At 28.1% G+C, this 24,576-nt stretch overlaps 1 protein-coding gene across 12 annotated transcripts in view; it reads left to right on the top strand.

Moving 5' to 3' along the window:
* LOC107457234 (pre-mRNA 3' end processing protein WDR33) overlaps positions 1-24,576 on the top strand; it is a 102,870-nt gene that overhangs the window by 72,404 nt on the left and 5,890 nt on the right. For all 12 annotated transcript variants that reach the window (XM_087153273.1, XM_087153250.1, XM_087153280.1 and 9 more), the window contains exons 11-16: positions 4,571-4,725; positions 8,364-8,442; positions 10,555-10,665; positions 18,824-18,918; positions 20,942-21,016; positions 22,922-23,113. In XM_087153273.1, coding sequence (XP_087009399.1) covers positions 4,571-4,725; positions 8,364-8,442; positions 10,555-10,665; positions 18,824-18,918; positions 20,942-21,016; positions 22,922-23,113 — 707 coding nt within the window. The remainder of the gene's footprint in view (positions 1-4,570; positions 4,726-8,363; positions 8,443-10,554; positions 10,666-18,823; positions 18,919-20,941; positions 21,017-22,921; positions 23,114-24,576) is intronic.

The following is a 24,576-nucleotide window of genomic DNA, read 5'->3' as shown; positions in this document are numbered from 1 at the left end:
AGTTCCTATTTACTCAAAGAATAAAAATATTGAGAAAAAATATCAACATTACTGTTTATTTTTTAATTATTTAATAAATAATAAAGAATGTGCATTAGAATTTCTTTCCATTTTGTATAAGTTAATATTTTATTTTTGTTCTCTAGCTTTAGTGAAACAAAAACTTCCAGCTTAATGATATTCGCTGAAATTTTGTGGATAAATAAGTTAATTAGATATGGATAGGACTGGGCTATAAATCGATGTATCGAGACATATCGATTTAATGCATATATCGGCAAGACGATACAGTGACTTTCATTCAAGGCGATGCATCAGGAATCTGATTTAAGCCGTCGAGTAAAGGCAACGAGCGCAAAACGATATAGCGATATAAGACACACAAGGATATAAGATAGCGATATAAGAATCTTCTCTTACGTTCCGATGTCGACTCGCGCTGTGGAAGACTATGTTCATTTCGTTATATTGAAATGGCCTTGATTGGTGAGCTGTAGAATCAGAATCAGAGTTTTGAGAACATATATCGTTATATCGCATGTTCCTTTTCGTACCTCTTAGCTTTTTTTTTCTTTGTCGCGACTTTTCTTGTAGATTATTTTCAGTGGGACTAACTTCGTGATCGCCGATGTTACCTTGTTCTGAAGGCAATCTATTGAAAAGAATATATAAAAAAGAGTTTCTTCATTAATTAGATAAGTTTCTTTTTTAAAAAAACTTCTTTTTATTTTTAAATGTGAAAATTATCGGCAATCTAATTTAGGCGCCCATAAGGAATTGAATTTGTTAGGTTATTTTTTTACTTTCTTTTAATTTATTAAAAACTTTTTGGATGAAACTTCTAATAATTTAATGAGTTTTTATTACTGATTTTAAATTTATAAATCTTGTTGTTTTTATTTTTAGAAATAAAGTTAAAACAAAATTTATTTTCGTCATTTGGATTTGGACATAAGTCAATCAACTTTGTTTATACAAAAAAATTTGAAAGGTTTGCGCATTTTATTCATTTTTTTAAATCATTTAGCACTTTGTTTTATTAGAGAGTATAATAATTTTTTTTAAAAAGTATTCTTTTCATATTATTTGTTAATTAGCTAAATATATTATCGAATATCACAATTTTTTTATTTTTAAGAAATTAAATCTTATTTTGTTTTTCGTTCATAATTCGGTCATTATATAATTTAATTTAAATTATTTATCGGAAATGATAATGTCCCGCAGTGGACTTATCGTTAAGACACGGTACGGTTCCTTGCAGATCACTGTCTGCGGTCAGTGTGCGGGTGAGTGACCACTTGGATCAGTCTGCGTAGGGACCGAGGGTGTGCGGTATTGTTCCTCGTTAAACTGTTCTACCTTAAAGTGCTGGACTTTGCGTGCAGGTCGCCAAGCTACCGAAGCGGGAGTGCCATCCCATCTGCAGAGGATCAAAATCGTGATGGCATATGTCTTCGGGTCATCCTCAGGGATGTTTCTCAGACCGTTGCCAATAGCCCAATATGCAGCTCTAGTGTGACGTAAATGAACTATAATAGAATTATAATAACTGAAATGATAATAATAAAAATTAGTGTTTTAAAGCGTTTTTTTTTTTCTGAAATTTATTTAGCACTTTGTTTTAAACATATAAATAATTTTTAACGTTTCATTTAGAAATTGAACATTGCGATCGAACTTACTAATTATGTAATTATTTATGCATAATAGTACAAGAAAATATTAATTTGTAAAAAACGCTTTAAAAAAAGTTTTTAACACTTTGTTTGACGCGAATTATGAATTTCTAAACAAACATTTCAATAAATATTTTAAGTAAGCTTTGTACATTGTAGTCAATTTATTTAATGTCTCTCTTAAGCAAAACATGTATATCTTCAAATTTATAAATTGATTTAAATCAATCTGAGTATGAAGTTTTGATAGAAATCTGACTTTCTGTGCCTTAGTAGTAAATGAAGTTCTAAAATACTATATCGTGATACATCGCTATATCGCGATGTAAAACTGACGATGCATCACGATAGATAATTTCTAATATCGCCCAGTCCTAGATGTGGATAAATGAGAAATTAAGTGAAATTTTAAGTATAACTAGATTATGGTGATAATGATGGTCAGATATATTTCAATGGTCTAGATTCTTGAAAGTGTTGATACGTTTTCGGCTATACCGTATGCATAGCTTGAGATTTTTTTAAAACTATTTTATTATTTTTTTTAAATTAAAAATGTATAATGTATTAATTTTACTATTTTAGAATTCTTCGTTGCAAGCACTGACAAATGGCTTGCAAAAATAAGGAGAGAAATTAACAATAACCATACTTTATTAATACTATATTGCAGAAAAAGGAATTAAAATTTATAAATTTAAAAATATAACGGAATTCCTATTTAAGCTAGGAATAATAAATATAAGCGTTAATGTGTATTTAAGTATTTAATACATAGTGAAACAAAAAAAAGATGACATAAACTGCATTAGTAAATATTTACTTAAAAAGAAAATCCTTCAACTCTAGTAATAAATAAATAAATTGAAGAAGCAACATTAAATTACCTTAATTGAATTTTTGATCATTAGCACATAGATTGTAACGATGATGGACTGATATTTTTCAATGGACTAGATTTATGAAAATACTGATTTGTTTTAATGCAATACCGAATTATAAAATCATTCATCCTATATCAAAATGTATCAAATTTCTATCCAATCTGCGACTTATTTTAATTAAGTAATTAGGTTGTAATGAAGCATTATTTTAATTTAAAAGTAAGTGAAATAAAATAGTATTTTCTATGAACTTTAACACCACTGATTTCAGCCAAAAAGAAATGTTGATTCGCTCTACATAATCATTTCTTCAGATATTTTAATGATAAATAACAACGTTTAAAGTTTTAAAATCTTTCTTTCATTTTGCACACACTCTCAGAACTGTAAATTTAATTCACAAAATTTTTACTGATAATTTACAAAGGATGTTCATACGATATACGTCATATCAAAACTAAAAGAGCATTGAAACAGCCTTAGCGGATGGAGACGGCACGTTTCCCTTCTGCACATCTGACGTCATAACCAATCAGGGGTCGTTTTTTATTGCATCACTTACGGAGGACTTTTAAGGCCATTTAAATGTTTAATAACTAAATAAATTAACATTTGCCGAAAAAAAACAATCAGATTTTCGGTTTCAGGGGAGAATTTCCAATAAGTTAGGTATGAAAATAAGAAAATTTATGATATGCTGTAATTGTCCATTGGTCAAGCAAAAAACTGCTTGCTGACAAACATATTTTGCCTTTTTAAATTTAAGATGGAACATATATTAATTTGTAACAATAAAAAACAAAGTCTTTTTTCAGTCGAAAATTCAAAGAAAAAAATCTGAAAATTTTATTCATTGAATAAAACATGTTATTTCAACTATATTTGTTCTTGTAATTTGATTTAACATAATTCCGACTGACCTTTTATTCACATCCCTGTCCTATTTAATTTAAGAAACATATTAGATCTGATCCATTTCCAAATTGATTTTTAACACCTATTTTATTACTTTTATTTATTCCTAGCTATTGTTTTTTTTTTTTTTTTTTTTTTTTTTTTTTTTTTTTTTTTTTTGAGTTTCTACTAATATTCATTTTAAAGTTTATTTAAATGACATATTTTGCTATTCAAACAGGGTCCTTCATTCTGGGAAAATGAACTCTACTATTCTGTAATATTTTTTGCATACCTCCTAGCCTGCTCTTTCATACATAATTTTATAAAAATCTATATTCTACTAAGATGTCATTTTTGTGTGGACCCCCCAAATTTCTGATTTATTTAATTTTTATACTTCTCTTAAGATGCCCATCAAATACCTCTCAATAATTATCCCTCCTCCTACCCCTGTGGTAGAATCACAACGACATTGTCGCAAGACATTATAAAGTTCTTGCAGAAAGATTTTTCGAAGATTGAGAAATTTTAGTTTTCTTTTCTACAGAAACCTACATGTAATATTTGAATCATGCATTTAGATAATCACCTTTTGACTCGCTCAATTTACACCTATGGTATCGTAAATCGACGTAACGTTTTGATCGTATTTTCGGCAGTAAATACTATACTACTTAACTACTTAATATAAGCAACTTACCAAAACATTTAGTTTTTGTCACTTTTTCTGACACAAAAATGCCAATCTAAAATGTTAGGTACTTTCTTGAAATTTGAATTCACAGTTATTCTAATTGAACTCACTATGCAACCGCCTTCGCAGAAATGTGCAACTGATCGAATGCAATATGTTGAACAAGCATGACATCGTCATTTCTGATCTGATAACCATATGAAGCAATAAATTGTTCTACCGGTCAAGTGACCAGTTGTAGTAGAAATAGGTATACGACGCATATTTTTCGAAACAAACAAAATACACACAAAATAATAATATAATATTAGCTGAATATTATGTTAGAAAAAGTCATGAAGTTAAATGAGCAAAAACGATAAGATGATAAACGCATGCAAAAGTTCTTAATTGAATGTCTTTTTCTTTTTCACTAGTCATGCTCACAAAAACACTGTTATGGATGCCAAATGGAACAAGAATGGGAATTGGCTATTAACAGCCTCTCGAGACCACTTGATCAAACTATTCGACATAAGGAATATGAGCCAAGAAATGCAAACATTTCGAGGACACAAAAAAGAAGCTACTAGTGAGTAAACTATTGTTTTTTTTTTTTACGATTTAAGTATGTAAAAATTCCATGGTGAAATTTGTTTTTGTTTTTTAAAGTGTGGATTTTATGAATTTTTATTACTAATAATGTATTCTAATTATGCAGAGTGTCTAAAGATATAGAAAACAGTCAAATATCTCAAGAAATACATCTAAAAATACAAACGTTCAATGATATCAAAATCAATCTCCTTACTCACCTCCTTGGGTCTTAAAAATCTTATATTGGGATCGCCATTTTTTATGACAGATTTAGTTTCTCTTGAAAAAATATCCAAAATGGCTGGTTGTTTTGAAACAGGTTACACCATTCACTGTGCTGATTTATGTGTCATTTACCTACCCACGTTTGCCTCTCCTTGTAATGCAAATGTGAGTTAGTTCCATTGAAAAAATTCTCCAAAGAGTAGCCTGGCCCATTGCTTCATCTTGGAGCTTTCTGTTGCTACGTTGATAATTGTGAACCAACAAAATAACTGGCTCTATGAAATAAAATGTAGGACTTTACAGTGATAAAAAAATCAAAACTGTAATCTCAAAATAAAAAATGAGATAAAAATTTTTAAAAATGGAAGTATGTCAAGAAAAATTGAAAAGAAAAACAGACATAATTAGAAAAATTAACTTACAGCTTATTAACTTATAAAATTAATTTAAGTCAAAAATCTGAAATCTTTTCAAAGAATGCATTAACACCTTACTATGGGAATTATCCAGGGTTTGAAAAAACCCGGGGATTTTTGAAAAAACTCAACCCGCCTGGGTTTTATTTAAAAAACCTGGGGAAAATTGGGTTTTATTTGAAAAAACCCGGGGGAAATTGGGTTTTTTCATTTAGTGCTCATAAATTTTACTGTGAAAATATTTTTATTTATTAAATAGTGTTGTTATAAGTAAACACTAAAATTTCATCTGACTTTTACCTGTAATAAAATTAAACTGGAATGATATTTAATGGTCTTCCATGTTTTTATAATACGATTAATAGAAAGTGAAATTAAAATTATGTATAATTATAAAGAGTATTAGTTACTTATCCCTTTTTTCAAATATTTAGATAAATATATGCATTTTTAGATACATTATAACTTTATAGTTTCAAAAAACAAATTGATCTTAAAATTACAAAAAAGCATAGATAAAAAGTTATTGCTTATTTTTTTTAAAATCAGAAAATAAAACTTTAAATTTGTTTATTGTTGTTTAATGTATCACTTAATAAAAAAAAATTTGTCTGCTTTCAATATTTTTAAGCATGATTAAAAGAAACAAAATAAATTGTATTCAAATGAAATCTTAAAAATAATATTTAAAAAATCTTAAAAGTAATATTTTAATTTTTAACTGTTTTTTAATTGTGATAAACTTTCTCCAAATAGTTAAAAATTGTCAGCAGATGTTAAGAGTTAACTTAAAAAAAAAAGGTCAATTTTTTCCTTTATTATTATTATCATACAACATATTCAAAGTGTCTACATTTCTCTCTTAGATGGTGATACACTTTTACGAGTTTTGTAGCTTTATCTATTCCTAATTTATTTCGAAGTTTACTCTGCACCAAACCGAAAGTTGAAAAGTGTCTTTTGATGGAGACAGAGGATGCTGGTGCTGAGTGCAAAGAAAAAAGAATTGACAGAAATTTTGTGAAAGCTAGGAATTTTCTTCACTTATTTTTATTTATTTTTTTTTTGCCATAATTTTCCACTATTTTTTGATGAAAGCTGTTGAATAACAGTGTCAAGCATCATTGATTTTGGAAAGTATTCAGGATCGGAAATTTTGAATGCCATAACACCTGGCAGAAATTCTGGATGATGCTTAGAAAGACAGTTTTCTGCTAATTGGTCTTGTTCATCATTTAAAAATTGTCCCCTTGTTTCGGGATCCAGGATGCATATTCTAATAAATGATGTGGCTGAACAGCCTGATTGAATTTTTTTACAAAATGTTTATGGGGTTCTAATTCATCACACGATAGTAAGCTAATTCATATTTCAACAGCTTCTGAAATTAAAATGTTTTCTGATTGAAGCTTTTTTAAAGCTTCAGAAACAATTTATATCTTTTTTTCCCCAATTGATTGTTTATTGGTAAAGCCCAACATTATTTAATATTTTTGACATATTATTATTAGATTCATTTTGATGTTCAAGAACAATCTCTTCATATTTATGGTCATTATTGGCATAAGTTTTTACCTGCTCACAATATGAATTCCACCTAGTATCATTTAGTCATTGGGTCATCAAGCAGTTTTTTTCATTTGCCCATCCATGTGCTTGATGCACATTTCTAAAATATTTGTTAACTTCAACCATGTGTCCAATGATAGTATTAGGAGATACTTCTTTTTGAACCAAATTACAAAAAAAGAACCAATTTGTGAAAAAAACCACCAGGTGGGTTTTTTCAAAGTGGGCCCACATGGGGAACCCTGGTTATATGTATTTTATATTAAATTTGAATAACGCATTATCACTAATACATATTTGAATCTTCTTTTTTAAGTACATTACGTTTCATAATTTTTTAACTCAAGAATATATAAATGCAGTAATATAAAAGGAACAAGTTTATTAATCTTTTTGTTTTCACACACATTTATTTACTATATGTATTAAACGTATGGATATTACCTATTATAAAATTATAATCTGTAAATATTTATAATCAGAAAAAACTAAAATTTCATCTGACTTAAGTTAAATAAAAAACTGAAATAAATATTTAATGGTCTTACATGTTTTTTTAATAAGATTAATGAAAGTGAAATTAAAACTACATATAATTTTAAAGAGTATCAGTTACTTGTCCCATTTGTTTTCAAATAATTAACTCTAGGAAAATGATTTCATTTTTAGATAAATAGTTTTAAAAAGTTCTCTTATAAAAAGTTTTAGCTTTTTTTTTTAAAGCCAGAAAATAAAACTGTTTAAATTTGTTAATGTATCACTTGGTATAAAAAAAAAATTTTTTTTTTTTTTTTTCAGATTTTTAAACATATGAATTAATAATAATAACCTGCTTATTAATATATAAAGCATGCAACTATATTTGAAAAATTGATCTTTTGAGACCATATTATTTAAATTTTTATTTGATTTAATATTATTAAAATATTACTTTTTGAAAAAACCCACTTGAAGTTTTCAATAGTACCTACTATAAAATTGTATGAAGATTCGAGTTTCTTTTACTTTACTAATATTAAAAACTTAATCATATAAATCATGTAACTCTATTTGACAAATTTATGCTGCACAATAAATTATATAAAAGTAAATGCAAAACAATAAATTTTAGTAAAAAAAAAAAAATTTTTTTTTTTTTTTTTTGAAAAAAGCCCACTTATTGTTCCAAGTGGGTTTTTTCAAGGTGGGCCCACCCAATAAAACCCGGGCGGGTTTTTTCAAAGTGGGCCCACTTGGCGAACCCTGGAATTATCCCACTTACGACAGTGGGAGCTTAATTTGGTGTTATTAGTATTTCTCAAAGTATTTGACAATTTCTATACTTTTTGGACACTCTGTATACATATTTGTAAAGTTCAAGATTTAGTAATTTAATGGCAATAAAGTTTTTAGAAACTAATTAGTCTCTGTTTTTAATTTTTAGCTTTAGCTTGGCATCCTATCCATGAAGGTTTATTTACTAGTGGTGGTTCTGATGGTTGTGTTATGTTTTGGGTTGTGGGGTAAGTTTTCTTTTTTAGGTTTAAAACAAATGTGCTCTTTTTGAGGTGCAATTCACAGATTGGTATGAAATTAAAGCTACAAACTAGAGGAGGTATCTTGGAAGCGTAATTTGCAAAGGAGGAATTCATGAAGATATATTAAGGGGTCACATAATGACCAAAACATCGGGGGGGGGGGGAATTTATTGCTTTTAGTAAAACTTCAAATTATTTCAAATGCACTGAAAAAAAATCATCTCTATTTACATTTTTAGAAAAGTTACGAATGATTTTAGATTTCCCTAATACAGGAACTTGCTCAGTAGACAGACTTTAAAGTGCTTTTTCTCATAGATGATAATTTTGTGTTTTAATCTTACTTAAATCCATAAGGAATTTTTTCTATTCAAGATAAAGTTTTGAAGTAAACATTTTTATCTTAAGTATAATACACTTATTTAATCTGTGCATGGAATAAGGTTTTTTATGAGATAATAAAATTTTTACAGCATGTTTTATATACCTAACAGGAATTTTTAACCTTTTTTTGCTACTTTTTTACAAAATAATCTATAAAAAATATTCTAATTGTTATTTCAACAAATGAATGCACAAAATTGTTAAGATGAATATTGTAATCACTAAGAAAAAAACATTTTTTGAAAAAATTTTAAAATAAAAAAGCCTTAGGGATTTAAAAATTTTGAATTTTTTAAAACTATTTAATTTACATTATTTAAGTATGTTCAGCTGTTTTTCAGCAATTAAAGCTTATAAATATAGTAAGACCACACAAGAGCACAGTAATTCTTGTTTTCTATTGTGTATAACAGGGAAAACACAAGGAATTTTTCTAGATTTGAACTCTGGTTTACTTTAAAAAAAACTGAGATATTTGTTTGTTTTTCCTAAATGACATTTTTTTAAAACTCTCAAACTAAATAATTGATAGCATCATCTTTAGTGCACTTTGACTGTAACAAATAAGTAGATTCAAATGTACTCACAAATATTTTGAATCTACTTATTTATTTTGTTTAAATTTTTTATTTTGATATTTTTTCATGTTTGCTTATGAGACCTTTTCCGTATTTGGTGCGGAGGTTTTTCCAGTCGCAGGAGGAGGTTTGTTTTCTTCATTACTATGTCTAGAGAAAAAATTCAAGGCCTCCCAAAAGTGTTCGTAAATAGAGGAGGTCGCAACACATAGGTGGTCTTTTCTGGAGGTTTCACTGTTATTTGCTTTTATGAAATAATTTATAAAAAAAAAATTTTTTTATGTTTTCTCTGTGATATTAAAGCTAAATTCGGAAGGAAAAAAATTTCTTGATTCCTCGCAGAATGCTTCTAAAGCAAAAGTAAATGCTGTGGAGGCTCTGATTTTGATTTCTACAGCGTTGGACAACTAAAACGCATTACAAGTGGGTTCAATAAAACTTCTTGGTGTTAATTACTCCTTGGTAACTAATGGGAATAAAATTGCATGCCTGAATAGTTTTTGAATTCGATGTTGCATATATTGTCTGCATTGCTTTTCAATTCCATCTTATTGAATGCATGTTCCCTATGATAGTGAAGGAAACAATTAAAGATGATATACCTACAACTGATCAAGAGTTTGTAGGCGTGTAATGTTTGCGAATGTAAACTATAAATCAAATTTGCAAACGTTAGTAAGTTTTAAGAGGGATATTGTTATAATTGTATATAAAAAAAATACTTGTAGAGATAATGCTAATTTTCTCATAATAGTGTCGATTTTTGAAAAATATAATTAAGTTTTTTCACCCGGATTTTACATTATACCGCTTCGTGTGTTTTTAATGCTAGTCCAACAGAAACCATAAAATTGAGGTTCCACTGTTCTCTTATAATGATAATATTTAATGGTATTAAAAGAGTACACTAAAGGATTTAGTTTCTCTCAATTCAAGAATCCGGAGTATGTCTGATTAGTTTTAAAACTATGAATCGTTTCATTAGTTTTCAAACTTACGAAGATGTAAAGTGATGCATTTTTTTGCTTGCAATTATTTCCCTCTTTTTTTCATTTGTGTATTTTAGAATATTTTTTTTAACAAAATTCAAATTATTTATGAATGTTAAATAATTCTTTCCATTTTGTTTTATTAGGGCAGATAAAGAGGTTGGATGTATGGAACAAGCTCATGATTCATGTGTCTGGTCACTTGCCTGGCATCCTTTAGGTCATATTTTATGTTCTGGTTCAAATGATCATTCTAGGTAAGTAATTTTTTAATAATATATTTTTAAATCTCACCATTTTTATTGAAAAATTCGCATTTCCTTGGGAGTGCAAATTTAGCAATATACAGGGTATCCGCGCACCTGGAAAGTCATGAAAAATTATGGAAAGTCATGAATTTCAGTACTAAACAAAATTTGTCATGAAATGTCATGATTTTAACTGTTGTTTTTTTTTAAAAAAAATCATGGAAAGTCATGGATTTAAGTCACTGAAAAATCATGGAAATAGGTCACCAAATTTTCAAAATTAATTTTACCCCTCCTAATTTCATGACCTTCGAATATCTGAATTCGTAACAAATTCCCCACTAACAGTCATGTTTTATTAAAATATAAATTTTTTTATCATGTTCTTTAAAAATTATGGTGTTCTTTCAAAAAATGAACGAAAAAACATTATTTCTAGAGTGAATTATCTTTTAAACTTCTGTGATTTCAGAATTTTTATTATTATTTTTTTTTTCTTTTATTAATTTAAAATTCTAGCTGAGGCAAGCCAGCCATTGGCGAATTTTTTTAATTCGAAAATGAGAGCAGAAAAGTCAGGAGTATTTCTTTTCTTTCTGATGAACAATAAAAGTACATATCTTTAGATTATAATTCTGCAGAAAAAAGAAAAAAAATTATTTGCTTTTGTATTTTTTTCAGCTATTTTATTGTTTCAACTCCTCTCTTTTTTGAATTTAAAATCTATAAATATGAAGATTCAGAGTACAACTGTTTTGGTTATACCTATCATTTCAATTAATGCTATAATGCTTTTTAAATTTATTATTCTGTTCCGGTCGGGTGAAACTAGTAACTTTGTTAGTTATGAAAAGTTCTTGGAACGAGTCCTGAAAAGTCATGAATTTGAAAATCTAAAATGTCGCAGATACCTTGAATACATAATTATATATATACTGTATGGGACCCCTAATCCAGCATTCCGAATTCTGTCTGGACCCGAAATTCAACGCTTAATCCAATCTAGGTTTTTTTTTATTCTTAAATCTTTATTAATAAGAGAAAAAAAATCAGTTATATTCTCTTTTTATTTTAAATTTTATTCTGTTGAAGTAAGTAACTTTAGTTTGTCTCTAAAAAATTTATAAAAAAAGCGTGATAAAAAATAACAAATCTGCATCAAACAAAACATCTGTTCCTAAAGCAGTTTAATGTAAAGTGAAAGGGAGAATAAAAACACCTGTATTTCCAATGAACAAAATAAAGAAATGCAAGTTAGAAGAAACTGATCAATCAAACTTGACAGCTGTGCAAGCACTCTACTGGTTTATCCCCAAATTTGGCTCTCCTGTTTGACCATAAATGGGCCACACTCAGTTGACATTGAAACTACTATGTGGTATACAAAATGAATTCTTTCCGTTTGCTTGTTTTTTTTTTATCATTATTAGTTGTTAGCTTGTTTTTTTTTTTTATTTTTTAGTTATTCGTTGTTAGTTTCTTAGCATTAATTTTTATTTTTGTGTAGTTCCTTGCTAGCGTTTTTTTAGGGGTGAGCATCTTTAGTTAAAACAAAATGTTATCTAAAAGAAAAACGAGAACAATGATCTCGCTCCAAAAGAGACAAGATTATTTCTTCAGATTATTTATTCTTGATTATATTATATAGATTATTTTTTAATTAATAAAATTTCTTAAGATGGGACAATTTTAAATTCACCCCATCATAATCTATGATCAAAACTTAACTAAATTTATTAGTTTTTCTGAAATAAACAGTATAATTGAATTATCGTAATATATGGGCACCATATTGGAATTTCCGAAAGAGATACGGAATTTCCTCGGTCCCGCGAGTGTCGAATTATATGTGTATATATATTTACGCAGAGTGAAACCCCGATTTTATGTGGTCCGTTTCTTATGTTATCCGCTTCTTACGACGTTTTCTGTTGGTCAGTGAATGCTGCCTATACAGATAATGTTAAACTATCTGGATTTTGCGTTGTCCCTTTATCGAAAATCACGCTTTATGTCTTTTTCTATTGACGGATTTAAATCTTTTTTTTCCTACAATGTCACACAAACTTTTTTATCAAGAGAACCTTGTTTCATATCTATATGGAACAGTTCTTAAATTTTTTTTATGTTCTGTCTTTGTCAGTGAGGGGTGGGGGTTTCTTCCCTACGTAAAAATCAGAAAGGTCGATAAAGGGGGCAAACTAGCTGAAAAGAGTCGAGACCTTTCAATTCTTTAACCACTCTCTGCTGACAAAAGACGAAAATGTGAAAGATAAGATACACTGCCGATCCCAGTGGCAGAATTTTTTGGGTTTTCTACGACAAACCTCTCTAGCACTAATATCTTTCTGGAAGATGCTTTTAATAATAACAAATATGCATGTTACTAACTAAATTTAAGTAAGAAAACCATTGTGTTTACAAAAAAAGGCTATTCGAATAAAATAAAATTTTATTTAATTTTTAAAGGAAAATGTAATATATTTTTTTATTCTAATATTATGGCGAGATTCTCACATTTTACTAAACAAGAAAACACACTCGTTATTTCCTTCTTTTGCTTTTCGTAAATCATCAAATCAAAAAAAAAAATAAGAAAAAAAATTTAAAATCGTGCAATCCGTAACAGTGACTAACAAAGAAAGATCGACAGCAAAATCACACAAATGAAATATACCGCTCGGTTTAAAGAGATTATCAGCTCAGAAAGAAAATGTCAAAGAATGATTTCTTGAATCCGCGTTTCGAATTAATAATATCGGTTTATTTCACAAGAATAGAAATAATAACTGAGCGATGAAAAACATAGGGATTTTGAAAAAACAGAGCAGAAATTTGTAACTATAACTGTCTTAAGAATGATTGAACGAGAATTTCGAAGCAAAATGAGCGTGTCAAAGAATGATTCCTGGAGAACAAAAATCTTTCAACATTTCTCCTGAAGAGAAATTTTTTTACTGCATTATTCAATATTTTTCATTCTTCTCAAATTAAAATAGAAAAATCGCGAACATTTTGTTCACCTCTGATGTGTGAAAAAGGCATCTTTTAAATATAATTTTAGAGATAAAACATTTCTGTTGAAAAGAAAACCAAAATTCTTTACTTCCTAAAAGAAAACTCTTTCTCCCAGAACTCAGTAACATTCTGCGACAGTGTTGCTGTGTTACCGCGACTCTGCCACGGAGCTGCCGATAACCATGCTGTTCGACTTTCACAAGAACTTCAGAGGCTTAATCCCTGCTGGCGGTTATTGTAGCTTTTACCCTACAGATAAACTTTGAATAGGGATGGGGTCATTTTTTCAAATCTCCCCTTTCAGAAATGGTCTCTTTCTTATTTCCATGCCAGCCTGAGACTATCACTAGGGTTTGTTTCAGCACTGTTGCCATTATTATCAAAACCTGTGTTTGTTTCCTAAGAGATGTTTTTCACTTGCCAATGAGATCTTTGAATAATCTGAAAAATAAAAGCCCATAAAGTAACTGTAAGCAATTTGAAAAGATCAGTATTGTCTTTATGCATATCCTCACCCTTCATAATCTTTCGTAAATTGTATTACTGAAAAGTAATACAATTTACAACTTCCCTTATCAATTGTTTTGTAAAAAATATATTTTTTAATTTCATTATTAAATACAAGGAACTAAAACAAAACATAAGTTTTACGTAGAAAGTAAAAAATTTTCTGTGCAGAAAATATTTAATTTACCGTCAGGTTTACTATCCCAAAATATTTCGGGCAAATAAAAAAAAGTTCTCCCACCCGGGTGCTCAGCTGGATCCGAGGCATCTCTTCAACTGTGTCTCTGTTGCCTCGACCCTCTTTAACATCGACCTCAACTGCTGCCATGACCCCCTTTATTCCGAAAAAGTAGGAGATGTGGCCAGGGTTGTGCTCCATGCCTTCGGTTCCATTTGACTTGTACTTTTCTGCACTTGTCAAACGACAACAACAACATTCAGCAATCATTGTATATGCAATCGTAGAAAACGTATGTGCAGTCCTACAATCCAACAGCAAAACTCCCAGACAAAACTTGGCAAACTTCCAATCACAGCAGATTATGATTTTTGCTTCCGACTGAGTAAAAACGTGATAAAACAAAATGTATAGACACAATTCAGCTACACCCGAGTTTTCTCAGGATAATAAATATTTGAAATATATGCATACCCGAGTTAATTGGGGATAATCAGGGAAAAAGTTAAAAAAAAATAAGTATGAACAACATTGCCTTTTATATTTAAAGAAATATATATATTCTATTGTATAAAGAGTGTATTTTGTTTTTCTTACTACAAATAGTAATTTATTATCATAGCCAATAATTTGAATAGTTAACCACCAGGAAAACTTAAAAAGACACACAAAATCTATTTTTCTACGTAGGGATGAAGTACTCAATTCTTACTTTGTTGACATATCATTGCTTTCCTTGTAAAATAAATTAATGTGGGTGAGTTTTTATGTTAAGTCCTAATGTCTTTAAAAATGCTTCACTCTGTTTAGTAATTAAAATTAATTAAATGAAGTGTAATAATTGAAAGAGTTTAGAATGACACAGCACTATGGGACTTTTAAACTCGTTATGTCTGATGTGCATTGAAAGATGTTTTAATAACTGATAAGTTTGACGAAATGAATCATACATTTTCAATTTTTGTTTCACTTGTTATTCCTTTATTTTTTTAAAAAATTTTATTATTTAAATTGTCTTTCATGGTTTTCAAAGTTATGACTGCAACTGGTTACCGTCTCAATTTTTTTAAAAATTATGCATGGTTGAAAAACAGGGTTGGGATTTTGGACATGACATGTGGGTTTTACTGTCCTAAACTGACTAAAGCTGTCTTAAAGTGTCCAAGACCTTGAACATTAGTAAACGGTAAAAATTTTATGTGTGTAACCATTGTACATATAATAATCACATATATTAATAAATATTTGATACTTTTTATACAATTTGCTTTAACTTTTTAAAGGTAAATAATATAAGGAAAGATTTATAACTTTTGAAGCTTTATAATTCATTGAACAACAAAAGTGAATACCTACCTTAATTACAAACTATACCTTCAAATTACAAATAAATTCTCAGAGTTCAGACAATTATCAGTCAATTAAATGAGTAATCTTTTTTTGCTCTCTGGCCGACACCCATGATTTAAATCCAACACCCTCGATTTAATCCATTTAATTTGAAGTTATTACAATCAGTTTTTATAAAATAAATTGTTTTTTGATTGGTTATGATGTAATAATATTTCATATAAAAATTTGATGATTGTAACTTATGTTTTATAAGATAGTTTTTCTAAGAAATTCATGTTAATTTTTTATGTCTGACACCATGGAATTGTCCAGTTGTAAAAACAATTAAATAATCTAAACAAAAAAAAAAACTATGTGGTTAGATTGGAATTCTTTCAATATTCTAATTTCTAATAAGAAAAAAAAGTTTAAAGAATTTTATCTAGTGTTTATCTATAGAATATGCAGCAAGAAATTTGACAATTTTGCCTTTGCGAATGCTGAATATCTCTTAAAATAATAGTGTTAATTTAAAACAAACAACATTATTTAATCATTTTACTTAAGATATTGGTGTAAAGAAAATTATATCAATGAATTTTATGAAGAGCACTGTTTGGATAAAATGCTGTATAAAATGGCTCTATATTGAAATGTAAATAAATATAAAAATTTACCGGTTGGCCACCCACCTGGAAAACCTTGAAAACCTGGAATTATCAGGGAATTTTTTTATTCTGGAGAAAACAAGGAAATTCGGATAAAAACCTGGAAAAATCAGGGAATTTCAAAGAGCTGGAATTTTTTTTCTTAATTTAAATTATTTTACCATCCTTTCTGTCCACTTTATTTGGATGGAAATTTATTGTCAAACAGTTGAGACATCATCAACTTAGCAATAGTTTGCTTGCATTAAAATTCTCACCATTATTATCCTGCTAAACTAGACTGCCATATGAAACTCTCCCATGTTGCTAAATGAATGGAGAAATCTTTGACCCTTTTGGAGATTGTGGGACTAGACAGTTTAAAAAAAGGCAAAAATTGTGGTGGAGGTGAAAGAAAGGATTAGGATATTGACTTCTTTTTATATAAGTAGGTTTTTTTTATCTTCTAGTCCATGGGCTGAATTCATTTATTGTTAAAGTTTGTTCTGATGCTTTGGAAGTATTTTTTATGTTAGCAAATTTATTCAAAATGTTTTAGTATTTTTAACTTTATAAAATTCTCCAAAAAATAATTGGTTATAATTTAATAATAGATTTTATCTTACACTTTTTTTCTGAAATCTTTTGTTCTCCTATCCAATGAATTATTTTTTCTTAGCAAAGCCTACCAATCACTCATTTTCTTGAATCGTTCATGACAAAATCATTACAATGTTGCATTGATGCTAATTTTCTGGGTTTCATTTTAGCCTTTTATAATATATTTTACTTTTAAAAAACGAAGCTTTTTTTACAAACCAACTAGATATAACCTTAAATTTTACTGTTTTGTTGGTAAATATTTGATTTTTGATTCAAAATTCGAATTGTTTTTTAATCACAATGTTGAAAGTTTATAAATGTTGCTTGCATTCCAGAGATGATATTTTCAAAATCGTTTTTCTTTTTACCTTAAAAAGCTGGGGAAAAAACAAGGAATGTATGGTAAACATGTCAAATGATGTATAAACTTTGAATATAAAAGAAATTATTTTTAGTTGCTTATTAGAAAGAAGGAAAACGAACCTTTGTTTTTTTGTTCTGCTCTGTTCAGGTACATGTTTTAAGTTGGGCAACCAGATGACCAAAATTTTAAACTTTATATTAAGTTAGCAAGGTATCATTTTCAAAGTAAAAAATTGCGAAATAATGACTTTTGACTTATAAATTATCAGTTTTTAATAAGTTATAGACTGTTAAATGAAGGGCTTCTGGTTTAAAGGATATTATATCAATGAATTTATAAAGAGCACTGCTTGAATAAAATACAGTATGAAATACTTCTAAATGGAAATAAATAAAAAAAATTATTGATCACCTGCAATTATTTTCTTTTGATTAATGAAAATACATTAAACAGTTCAAGGATTTTTTGGGTCATTCTGTATCTACTATTTTGTTGTGCAAAAACTACTTCATTAAAAGCAATATATTCTACAAGCTAAACATATTATTTTTTCCGCGTCTATTCAATAATATATTAAGTAAATAAAATACTTCATAATATTGACACTTTTCTTGTACCCACCTAAAGTTCACGAGGAAAAAAACACATTGACCTGGGAATTTTAAGATTTTTACTGGAAAATGTAGAAAAATCTGGGAAATTTGAAACCTGATTTACTGATGTGTAATCACCCAGAGTTATTTTCTCTTGCTTACGGAAAATATATTAAACATTACTTATCCTAGGTTTTTTGGGTCTCTCTGTATTTTCTATTTGGTATATTTTGTATAAAAACTATTTAACACTTTAAAAAAACTTTTATTCATTAAAAACAATATATTCTCCAAGCTAAACATATTATTTTCTCCACATCTAATTAATATGATATATTAAAAATGACATTTTAAATAATATTGACACTTTTCTTGTACCTACCTATACTTTATGAGAAAAAAATAATGCTCTGACCTGGAAATTATAAGATTTTTGCTGGCTAAATAAGGGTAAATCTGATTTGAGTGACCACCCTGATTATATTTTTGCATAAGAATAAATAAATGCAACATTAAAAACAATAATAAACTTTTTAAATGAAACAAAAGCTTGTTCAAACTGCTTCTTGTTCAAAAATTAACTTTTTATTTTTCACAATATTTTTTTAAATAGTGACATAATTTGAATAAGAAGGATTTTGGATTTGTTAAAAATGATTTATTTTATGACTTTAAACAGTTATGACATGTTTTAACATTTCTGTGGGCTCTGCATGCCCTGAGGTAGTTTCAGTAGGGATCACTCAACTTGCCAAGAAACAAAAGACATCTCCTTCGGATGATATAGAGAAATTGTTCAAGGAAACCTGAGCAGGAAAGATCCTAATAAACGGACAACTCTTGACACATTGAATCATAATAATAATTATTATTATCTTGGAATTAATTTGCATCAACTTGAGTTTTTTTTTCTCCCTTCTTTTAGTAAATTTTGGACCAGAAATCGTCCTGGTGATCGAATGAGAGATAAGTATAATTTGAACACTCTACCTAAAGGCCAAGAAGATTGTGCGGATTACGGTAATTAAAAAATCAAATTACTTTTTTATGCATAATATTATTTCTGAATCTTTTTTTGACCCTTTAAAAATATTCGATTTAGTTCAAATTAGTTTTGGTTGCACATAACAATGTATTGCTGTGTTAACTATGAAAACAAAATTTTTTTTTGTATATATTTTTTTCTGTTTATGTTCTTTTCTATTATTTAGGGTATTATCTTACATCTATTTAATTAGAAATTATTTTACTTCTTTGACAACATTGTTCTCTTTTTAGAAACATAATTAAATGGCTATAGAATCAGTTATTATTATTATTTAATCATTTTTGGTATCTTCACAAATTTTAATAAAATGATTTTTAAAGAAATAGCTCTATCAACATTAGGACTGGGCGATATAAGAAATTTTATATCGTGATGCATTGTCAGTTTTGCATAGCGATGTATCGCGATATGTTATTTTTGAAATTCATTTACTTGTAAGGCGCAGAAAGTCGGATTTCTATCAAAACTTCATACTCAGATTGATTTAAATCAAATTCTGAATTTGATGTATATGTTTTGCTTAAGAAAGATATTAATGTTATATTTTCTAAAAGATGATCGCGCAAATAACGAAAGATTTCTTAGTTTAAAAATAAATGAAATTGAAATTTATCAATATATTTGCCTAACAATATAGAAAAAAACTTTAAAAAATAGGTTCGTTAAAAATTATTTGTGTGCTTAAAACAAAGTGCTAAAAAAATTAAACAAAAAAAAAACACTTTTAAAACAACACTATTTTTTATCATTATAATTTCACATAAATAATAAAGTTAAATTGAATAATTACCAATTCTGAACGAAAAAACAAAGTAAGGTTTAATTTCTTAAAAATAAAAACAAAAGAATTATGATATTCGATTAAATATTCAACTGACAATATTGAAAGAAAATAAAAAAACACGATTATACTCTTTAATAAAACGAAATGCTAAATGATTTTAAAAAAGGAAGTCGCAATCGCAAACATTACTAATTTTTTTCAATAAACAAAGTTGATTGACTTATGTCCAAATCCAAAAGAGGAAAAATAAGTTTTCTTATAATTTTATTTATGAAAATGAAAACAACTATAGATTTATAAATTTAAACTCAGTAATAAAAACCCATTAAATTATTATTTTATCCAAAATGTTTTTAATAAATTAAAATAAAGTAAAAAATAGCCTAGCAAATTTAATTACGTTTTAATTTAATTCTTTATGGGCACCTTAAATTATTATTTTATCCAAAATGTTTTTAATAAAGTAAAAAATAGCCTAGCAAATTTAATTACTTTTTAATTTAATTCTTTATGGGCGCCTTAAATTAGATTTCCGTTTGTAGTAAATTCAATAATGTAAAATAATACTTGAACATATAATATCAAAATTAATTTTCACATTTAAAAATGAAAAAGAAAGTTTTGTTTCAAAAAAAAAATTTACCTAATTAATTAAGAAACACTTCTTCAATAATAGATTACGTTCAGAACAAGGTAACGATCACTAAGTCAGTCCCACTGAAAATAATCTACAAGAAACAATATCAAGTCGCAACAAAGAAGAGAAAAAAACTAAGAGGTGCGGAAACGAGCATGCGAGATCACGATATATGTTCTTGAAACTGATTCTGATTCTACCGCTCATCAATCAAGGCCATTTCAATATAAAGATATGTACATTGTCTTCCCCAGCGCGAGTTGGCATCGGAACGTAAGAGATCCTTGCTTGTCTTGTATCGCTATATCGTATATCACTATATTGTTCGTCTTCTTTACTCGACGGCTTAAATCAGATTTCTGATGCATCACCTGGATCGAAAGTCGCTGTATCGGCCTGCCGATACAGGCGTTAAATCGATATGTCGCGATGTATCGATTTATAGCCCAGTCCTAATCAACATATTTTTCAGAAATATAGGTACTGTATTTGTTTCATGATAATTTAATTTTTGTTTCTTCTAAAATATAAAGTATAGCGCTTCAATAACATTTATTTCTATACTTTACTTTAGATGATTCTGGAACAATATCATCTATTCCTGGAATGGGGCTGGAGCACGGTGTAGCTGAGCTATTAAAGCCATCAGGTAAGAAATTAAAAGTGTAATGGCTTTCCATGAGTCACTAAGAATAGAATATTGCTTTATTCTATTCTTAATGACTCATGGAATAGTCACTAAGAATAGAATAGTTATTGCTTTATTTTGTAAGAATAGTTATTGCTTTACTTTTTATATTAATTGTGAGGAATTACAATACATTATTTCTATTATTAATATTTTTAATTTTTTTTCTAATCCACAAACAATATTATTTCTCTTATAAGCAACTTAATATCTTATAAGCATAATTTCTCGTTAAAATAAATTGAAATTTTCATAATGTATTTTTAAAAAAAACGTTTTACACACTTAACTTCTGTGATTAAGTTTAAAATTGTAACTAGCAACTTATGATCTGTATTGTTGTTTAAAATTTTACTTATTACCTGTAATATTATTACTATTGCATGCTATTAAAAAAAATTGTTAATTTGACATAGGTTATGTCAAATGATAATGTTATAATCAGGGCTAGGATGCTGACTACTAAAAAAAATCACAAAATGTACTTAAACAGTGCGAAAAAGCCCTCATAAAACCATCAGAAATTATCTGAAAAATATACAGGGTGTTCCAAAATTATCTTTACATCACCTGGCTTGAAATTGATTACAGACTGGAAGTGCTAAGGGCCACCAATGGTGCGCATGTTGAAGTGTACTAAACAAAACTTTATTAGTTGCAGTAATACATGCAAAAGATAGAATATAAATATCTTGTTTATTTTCGAAGTTATGAATTTTTGAAGTTGTAAAGAGAATTTTGGAACACCCTGTATATATATATATCTTTAAATTTTTTAAAAAAAGGTTTTATATTGACTATTTCAAAAAAAATATATACATTTTAGCTTGTCTTTATAAATATAATAATAAATAAATAAATGTTATTTTATGAATAAAATAGAATGTAACTAGATACCTGATAAAAAATAAGTAAGAGTTTATTAATTTTTAGTTACTATATTCAAAAACATCAGAAATACATTGTATTATCAAGTACTTTTTGAGTCTTAGTATTGAAAAAAAGAGCAAACCATGACATCCTGAAAAATCTGTTCAACAACAAAGCTTGTTTTTTTGTTGGTTATTTTAAACAACAAGGTTAAAGAGCATAATTTACTCAAATTTAATAAGAAGATTCCTAAATCTCAAGTAAAGTTCTCATAAAATGAAATATATATCATTCATTGTTCATAAAAAATGATTTAAAAGAAAAAAAGCATGATGCCCTGTGAAGGAAAAAATTATCATTATCATACCTTCAGTCTATATTTCAAACAAATTGAGAATAATACACCAATACTGAGTGATTTCTGTACATTTATTTATGTTTCATTCATATTTTACTTGTTCCTAATTTTTTACTGATCAAAATCCCTTTATTTATTTTTCTTTAAAAAAAATTCCTTGCACTAGCTGGTGAACAATTCTATTTATAAATATCATTTGTAGACTTAAAATACAAGAATTTCAGCTTAAAAAATGAAGTAGCTTGAATAATTTTTGGAAAATAACTCTTGGCATCATTTTACCTTACTCTAATGTTTAATCTTTACTCTAATCTTCTCATAATTTAATTTTTTTTAAAACTGGCCTTTTCAGACGTAGCATTGTGTTACGTCTGTAACATCCAGTGTTTCATTTTTAAACCCATGAAAAATACTATAAAATTTAAATAACTGTAAAGGATACCTAGAGTTAATTTATAAAAATTTAGATTTTTTTTTCTTTTTTTAACTGAATTATGTGCTTTTGAAATTAGAAAATAAGACATTCATAATTGCTCTAATGTGATTTACTTTTTTATTTTGTTCATTTATTAATTTTTTTGGCTTTTATTATTATTTTTTAACAAAGTTGATTTGGTGAGGGATGTTTTCTATTACAGAGAGGGGATATGATGATGAGATACCAATAATTCCTGGACTAGATTTTGCATCAGAAGAGCAAGCCAGCGAAAAGAGCACAACTCAGAAGAAAATTCCTTTTTCTAAACCCATCCCTAAACAGTTTCAGCAACAATGGATGGAAAGTAAACAGCCTCTGTTGCTAGCACCTCCTCAAGAAGATCGAAATAATGGTATGAACTCTTTTTTTTAAAAAAAAATCAAATAACAAGAAAAGGAAAAAAGCTTACTTCAGTCAAACATAGAGAACCTTCAAAGGGCCGAAATTTTGATTCACTATAACCGAGAGTTCCCTATGTTCGTACTACGAACAATTTTAACTCATTTTTTCCGAACTGTTCCCTTTTATGACACATTATTTAAATAAATGACCCATAAAAAGAAATACAGAAATGATTAAAAAACAATATGTAGTAACTAAAAATGTGATATTTTTTATGACTCTTCGTCTTGCGTACAAAAAAAATTTAGAGATGTCCTTTATTGAGGGATGGGAAACTGAAGAAGCAAGGCTACATTCCTCTCAATAGATGAATTTAAAATTCAATATATGTATTTATTGCAGAAATTTCAAAATTACCAAAAAATGAAGAAAAAATCGGTCGGAGACAGATGTTTATCGCATCCAATTTCCTCCCTTCTTTTGGTTCATTATATCCACAAAAAATAATATATTTGAATAGCAAGGCACGGGAGCGAACATTTTGTTCACTATATCCGGGAGTTCGCTATAATGGGGTTTGTCTGTAAGTACATGGCTTGCTAATTTTATGTACAGTATGTGTCAAATAATTTTGCAAATTCTTTTACAATCTTTTTTTTTTTTCTTCATACAAATTGTGACTGTATGTTTTAAATTTTGATTATAAATAAGAAATTCTACAAAACAATTTCTGGATAACAATGATTAGAAAGTATGTTCTTGTTAGTTGTTTTATTGGTGTATGACTGTATAAAAAATATACTTGAATCAATTTAATTTCCTTAAAATTTTCCTAAGAAGTGATTATTTTGATTTAAAAATGCAGTTTTTATTTCAAATATCTTGAAAGTTTACAAATGGAAAGTTTTATGTTTTTATTTCTTCTTATTATAACTATTTTGTCGGGAGGTGTGGTTGATGGAAGGGCCATGTGGTGAAGATCATTCGCCATCTGCTTGTGCTAGATGTAGTATATCTCCATTCAAATGAAAAACACAGATTTTTGTAGACGAAGGCATTTTATTCAACATTTCTATTTCATTTCGGTTTTGAGAAACATGTTCATTTCAGTAAGCGGCTCATCAATGCACAAGAGCCTAACTGCACCACGTGCATGCTGGATCCTCCCTGTGTGCTCCAGGGAGTAGATAGTAATTTAATTTAAGTCATTTGAATAATAATTGTTTTCTTGCTGAATTTACCTGATGCATCAAATAATTAGGAGATAAGGAAAAACTTATTATGGTAAAAATCAATGATTAAACTCTAGAGCACACAGGGGGATAAAAAACAAAAATTATCCTGCTGCTTAAGAAAGCAACCAACTATTCGAGATCCACGGGGAATACTGGTCTATCTCCAAAAGATAGCGTCCCCTCCTTAGCGGTTGCAAGAATCTCTAAAGACGAGCTATGAGTCGAGCCCTAGAGATCC

This window comes from Parasteatoda tepidariorum, chromosome 1 (assembly GCF_982258835.1).
Source record: "Parasteatoda tepidariorum strain Cologne lab strain chromosome 1, Ptep-v5.0, whole genome shotgun sequence".
Taxonomy (NCBI): Eukaryota; Metazoa; Arthropoda; class Arachnida; order Araneae; family Theridiidae; genus Parasteatoda; species Parasteatoda tepidariorum.
The sequence above is the reverse complement of the archived record's forward strand: the minus strand, read 5'-3'. Positions and strand labels throughout refer to the sequence as shown.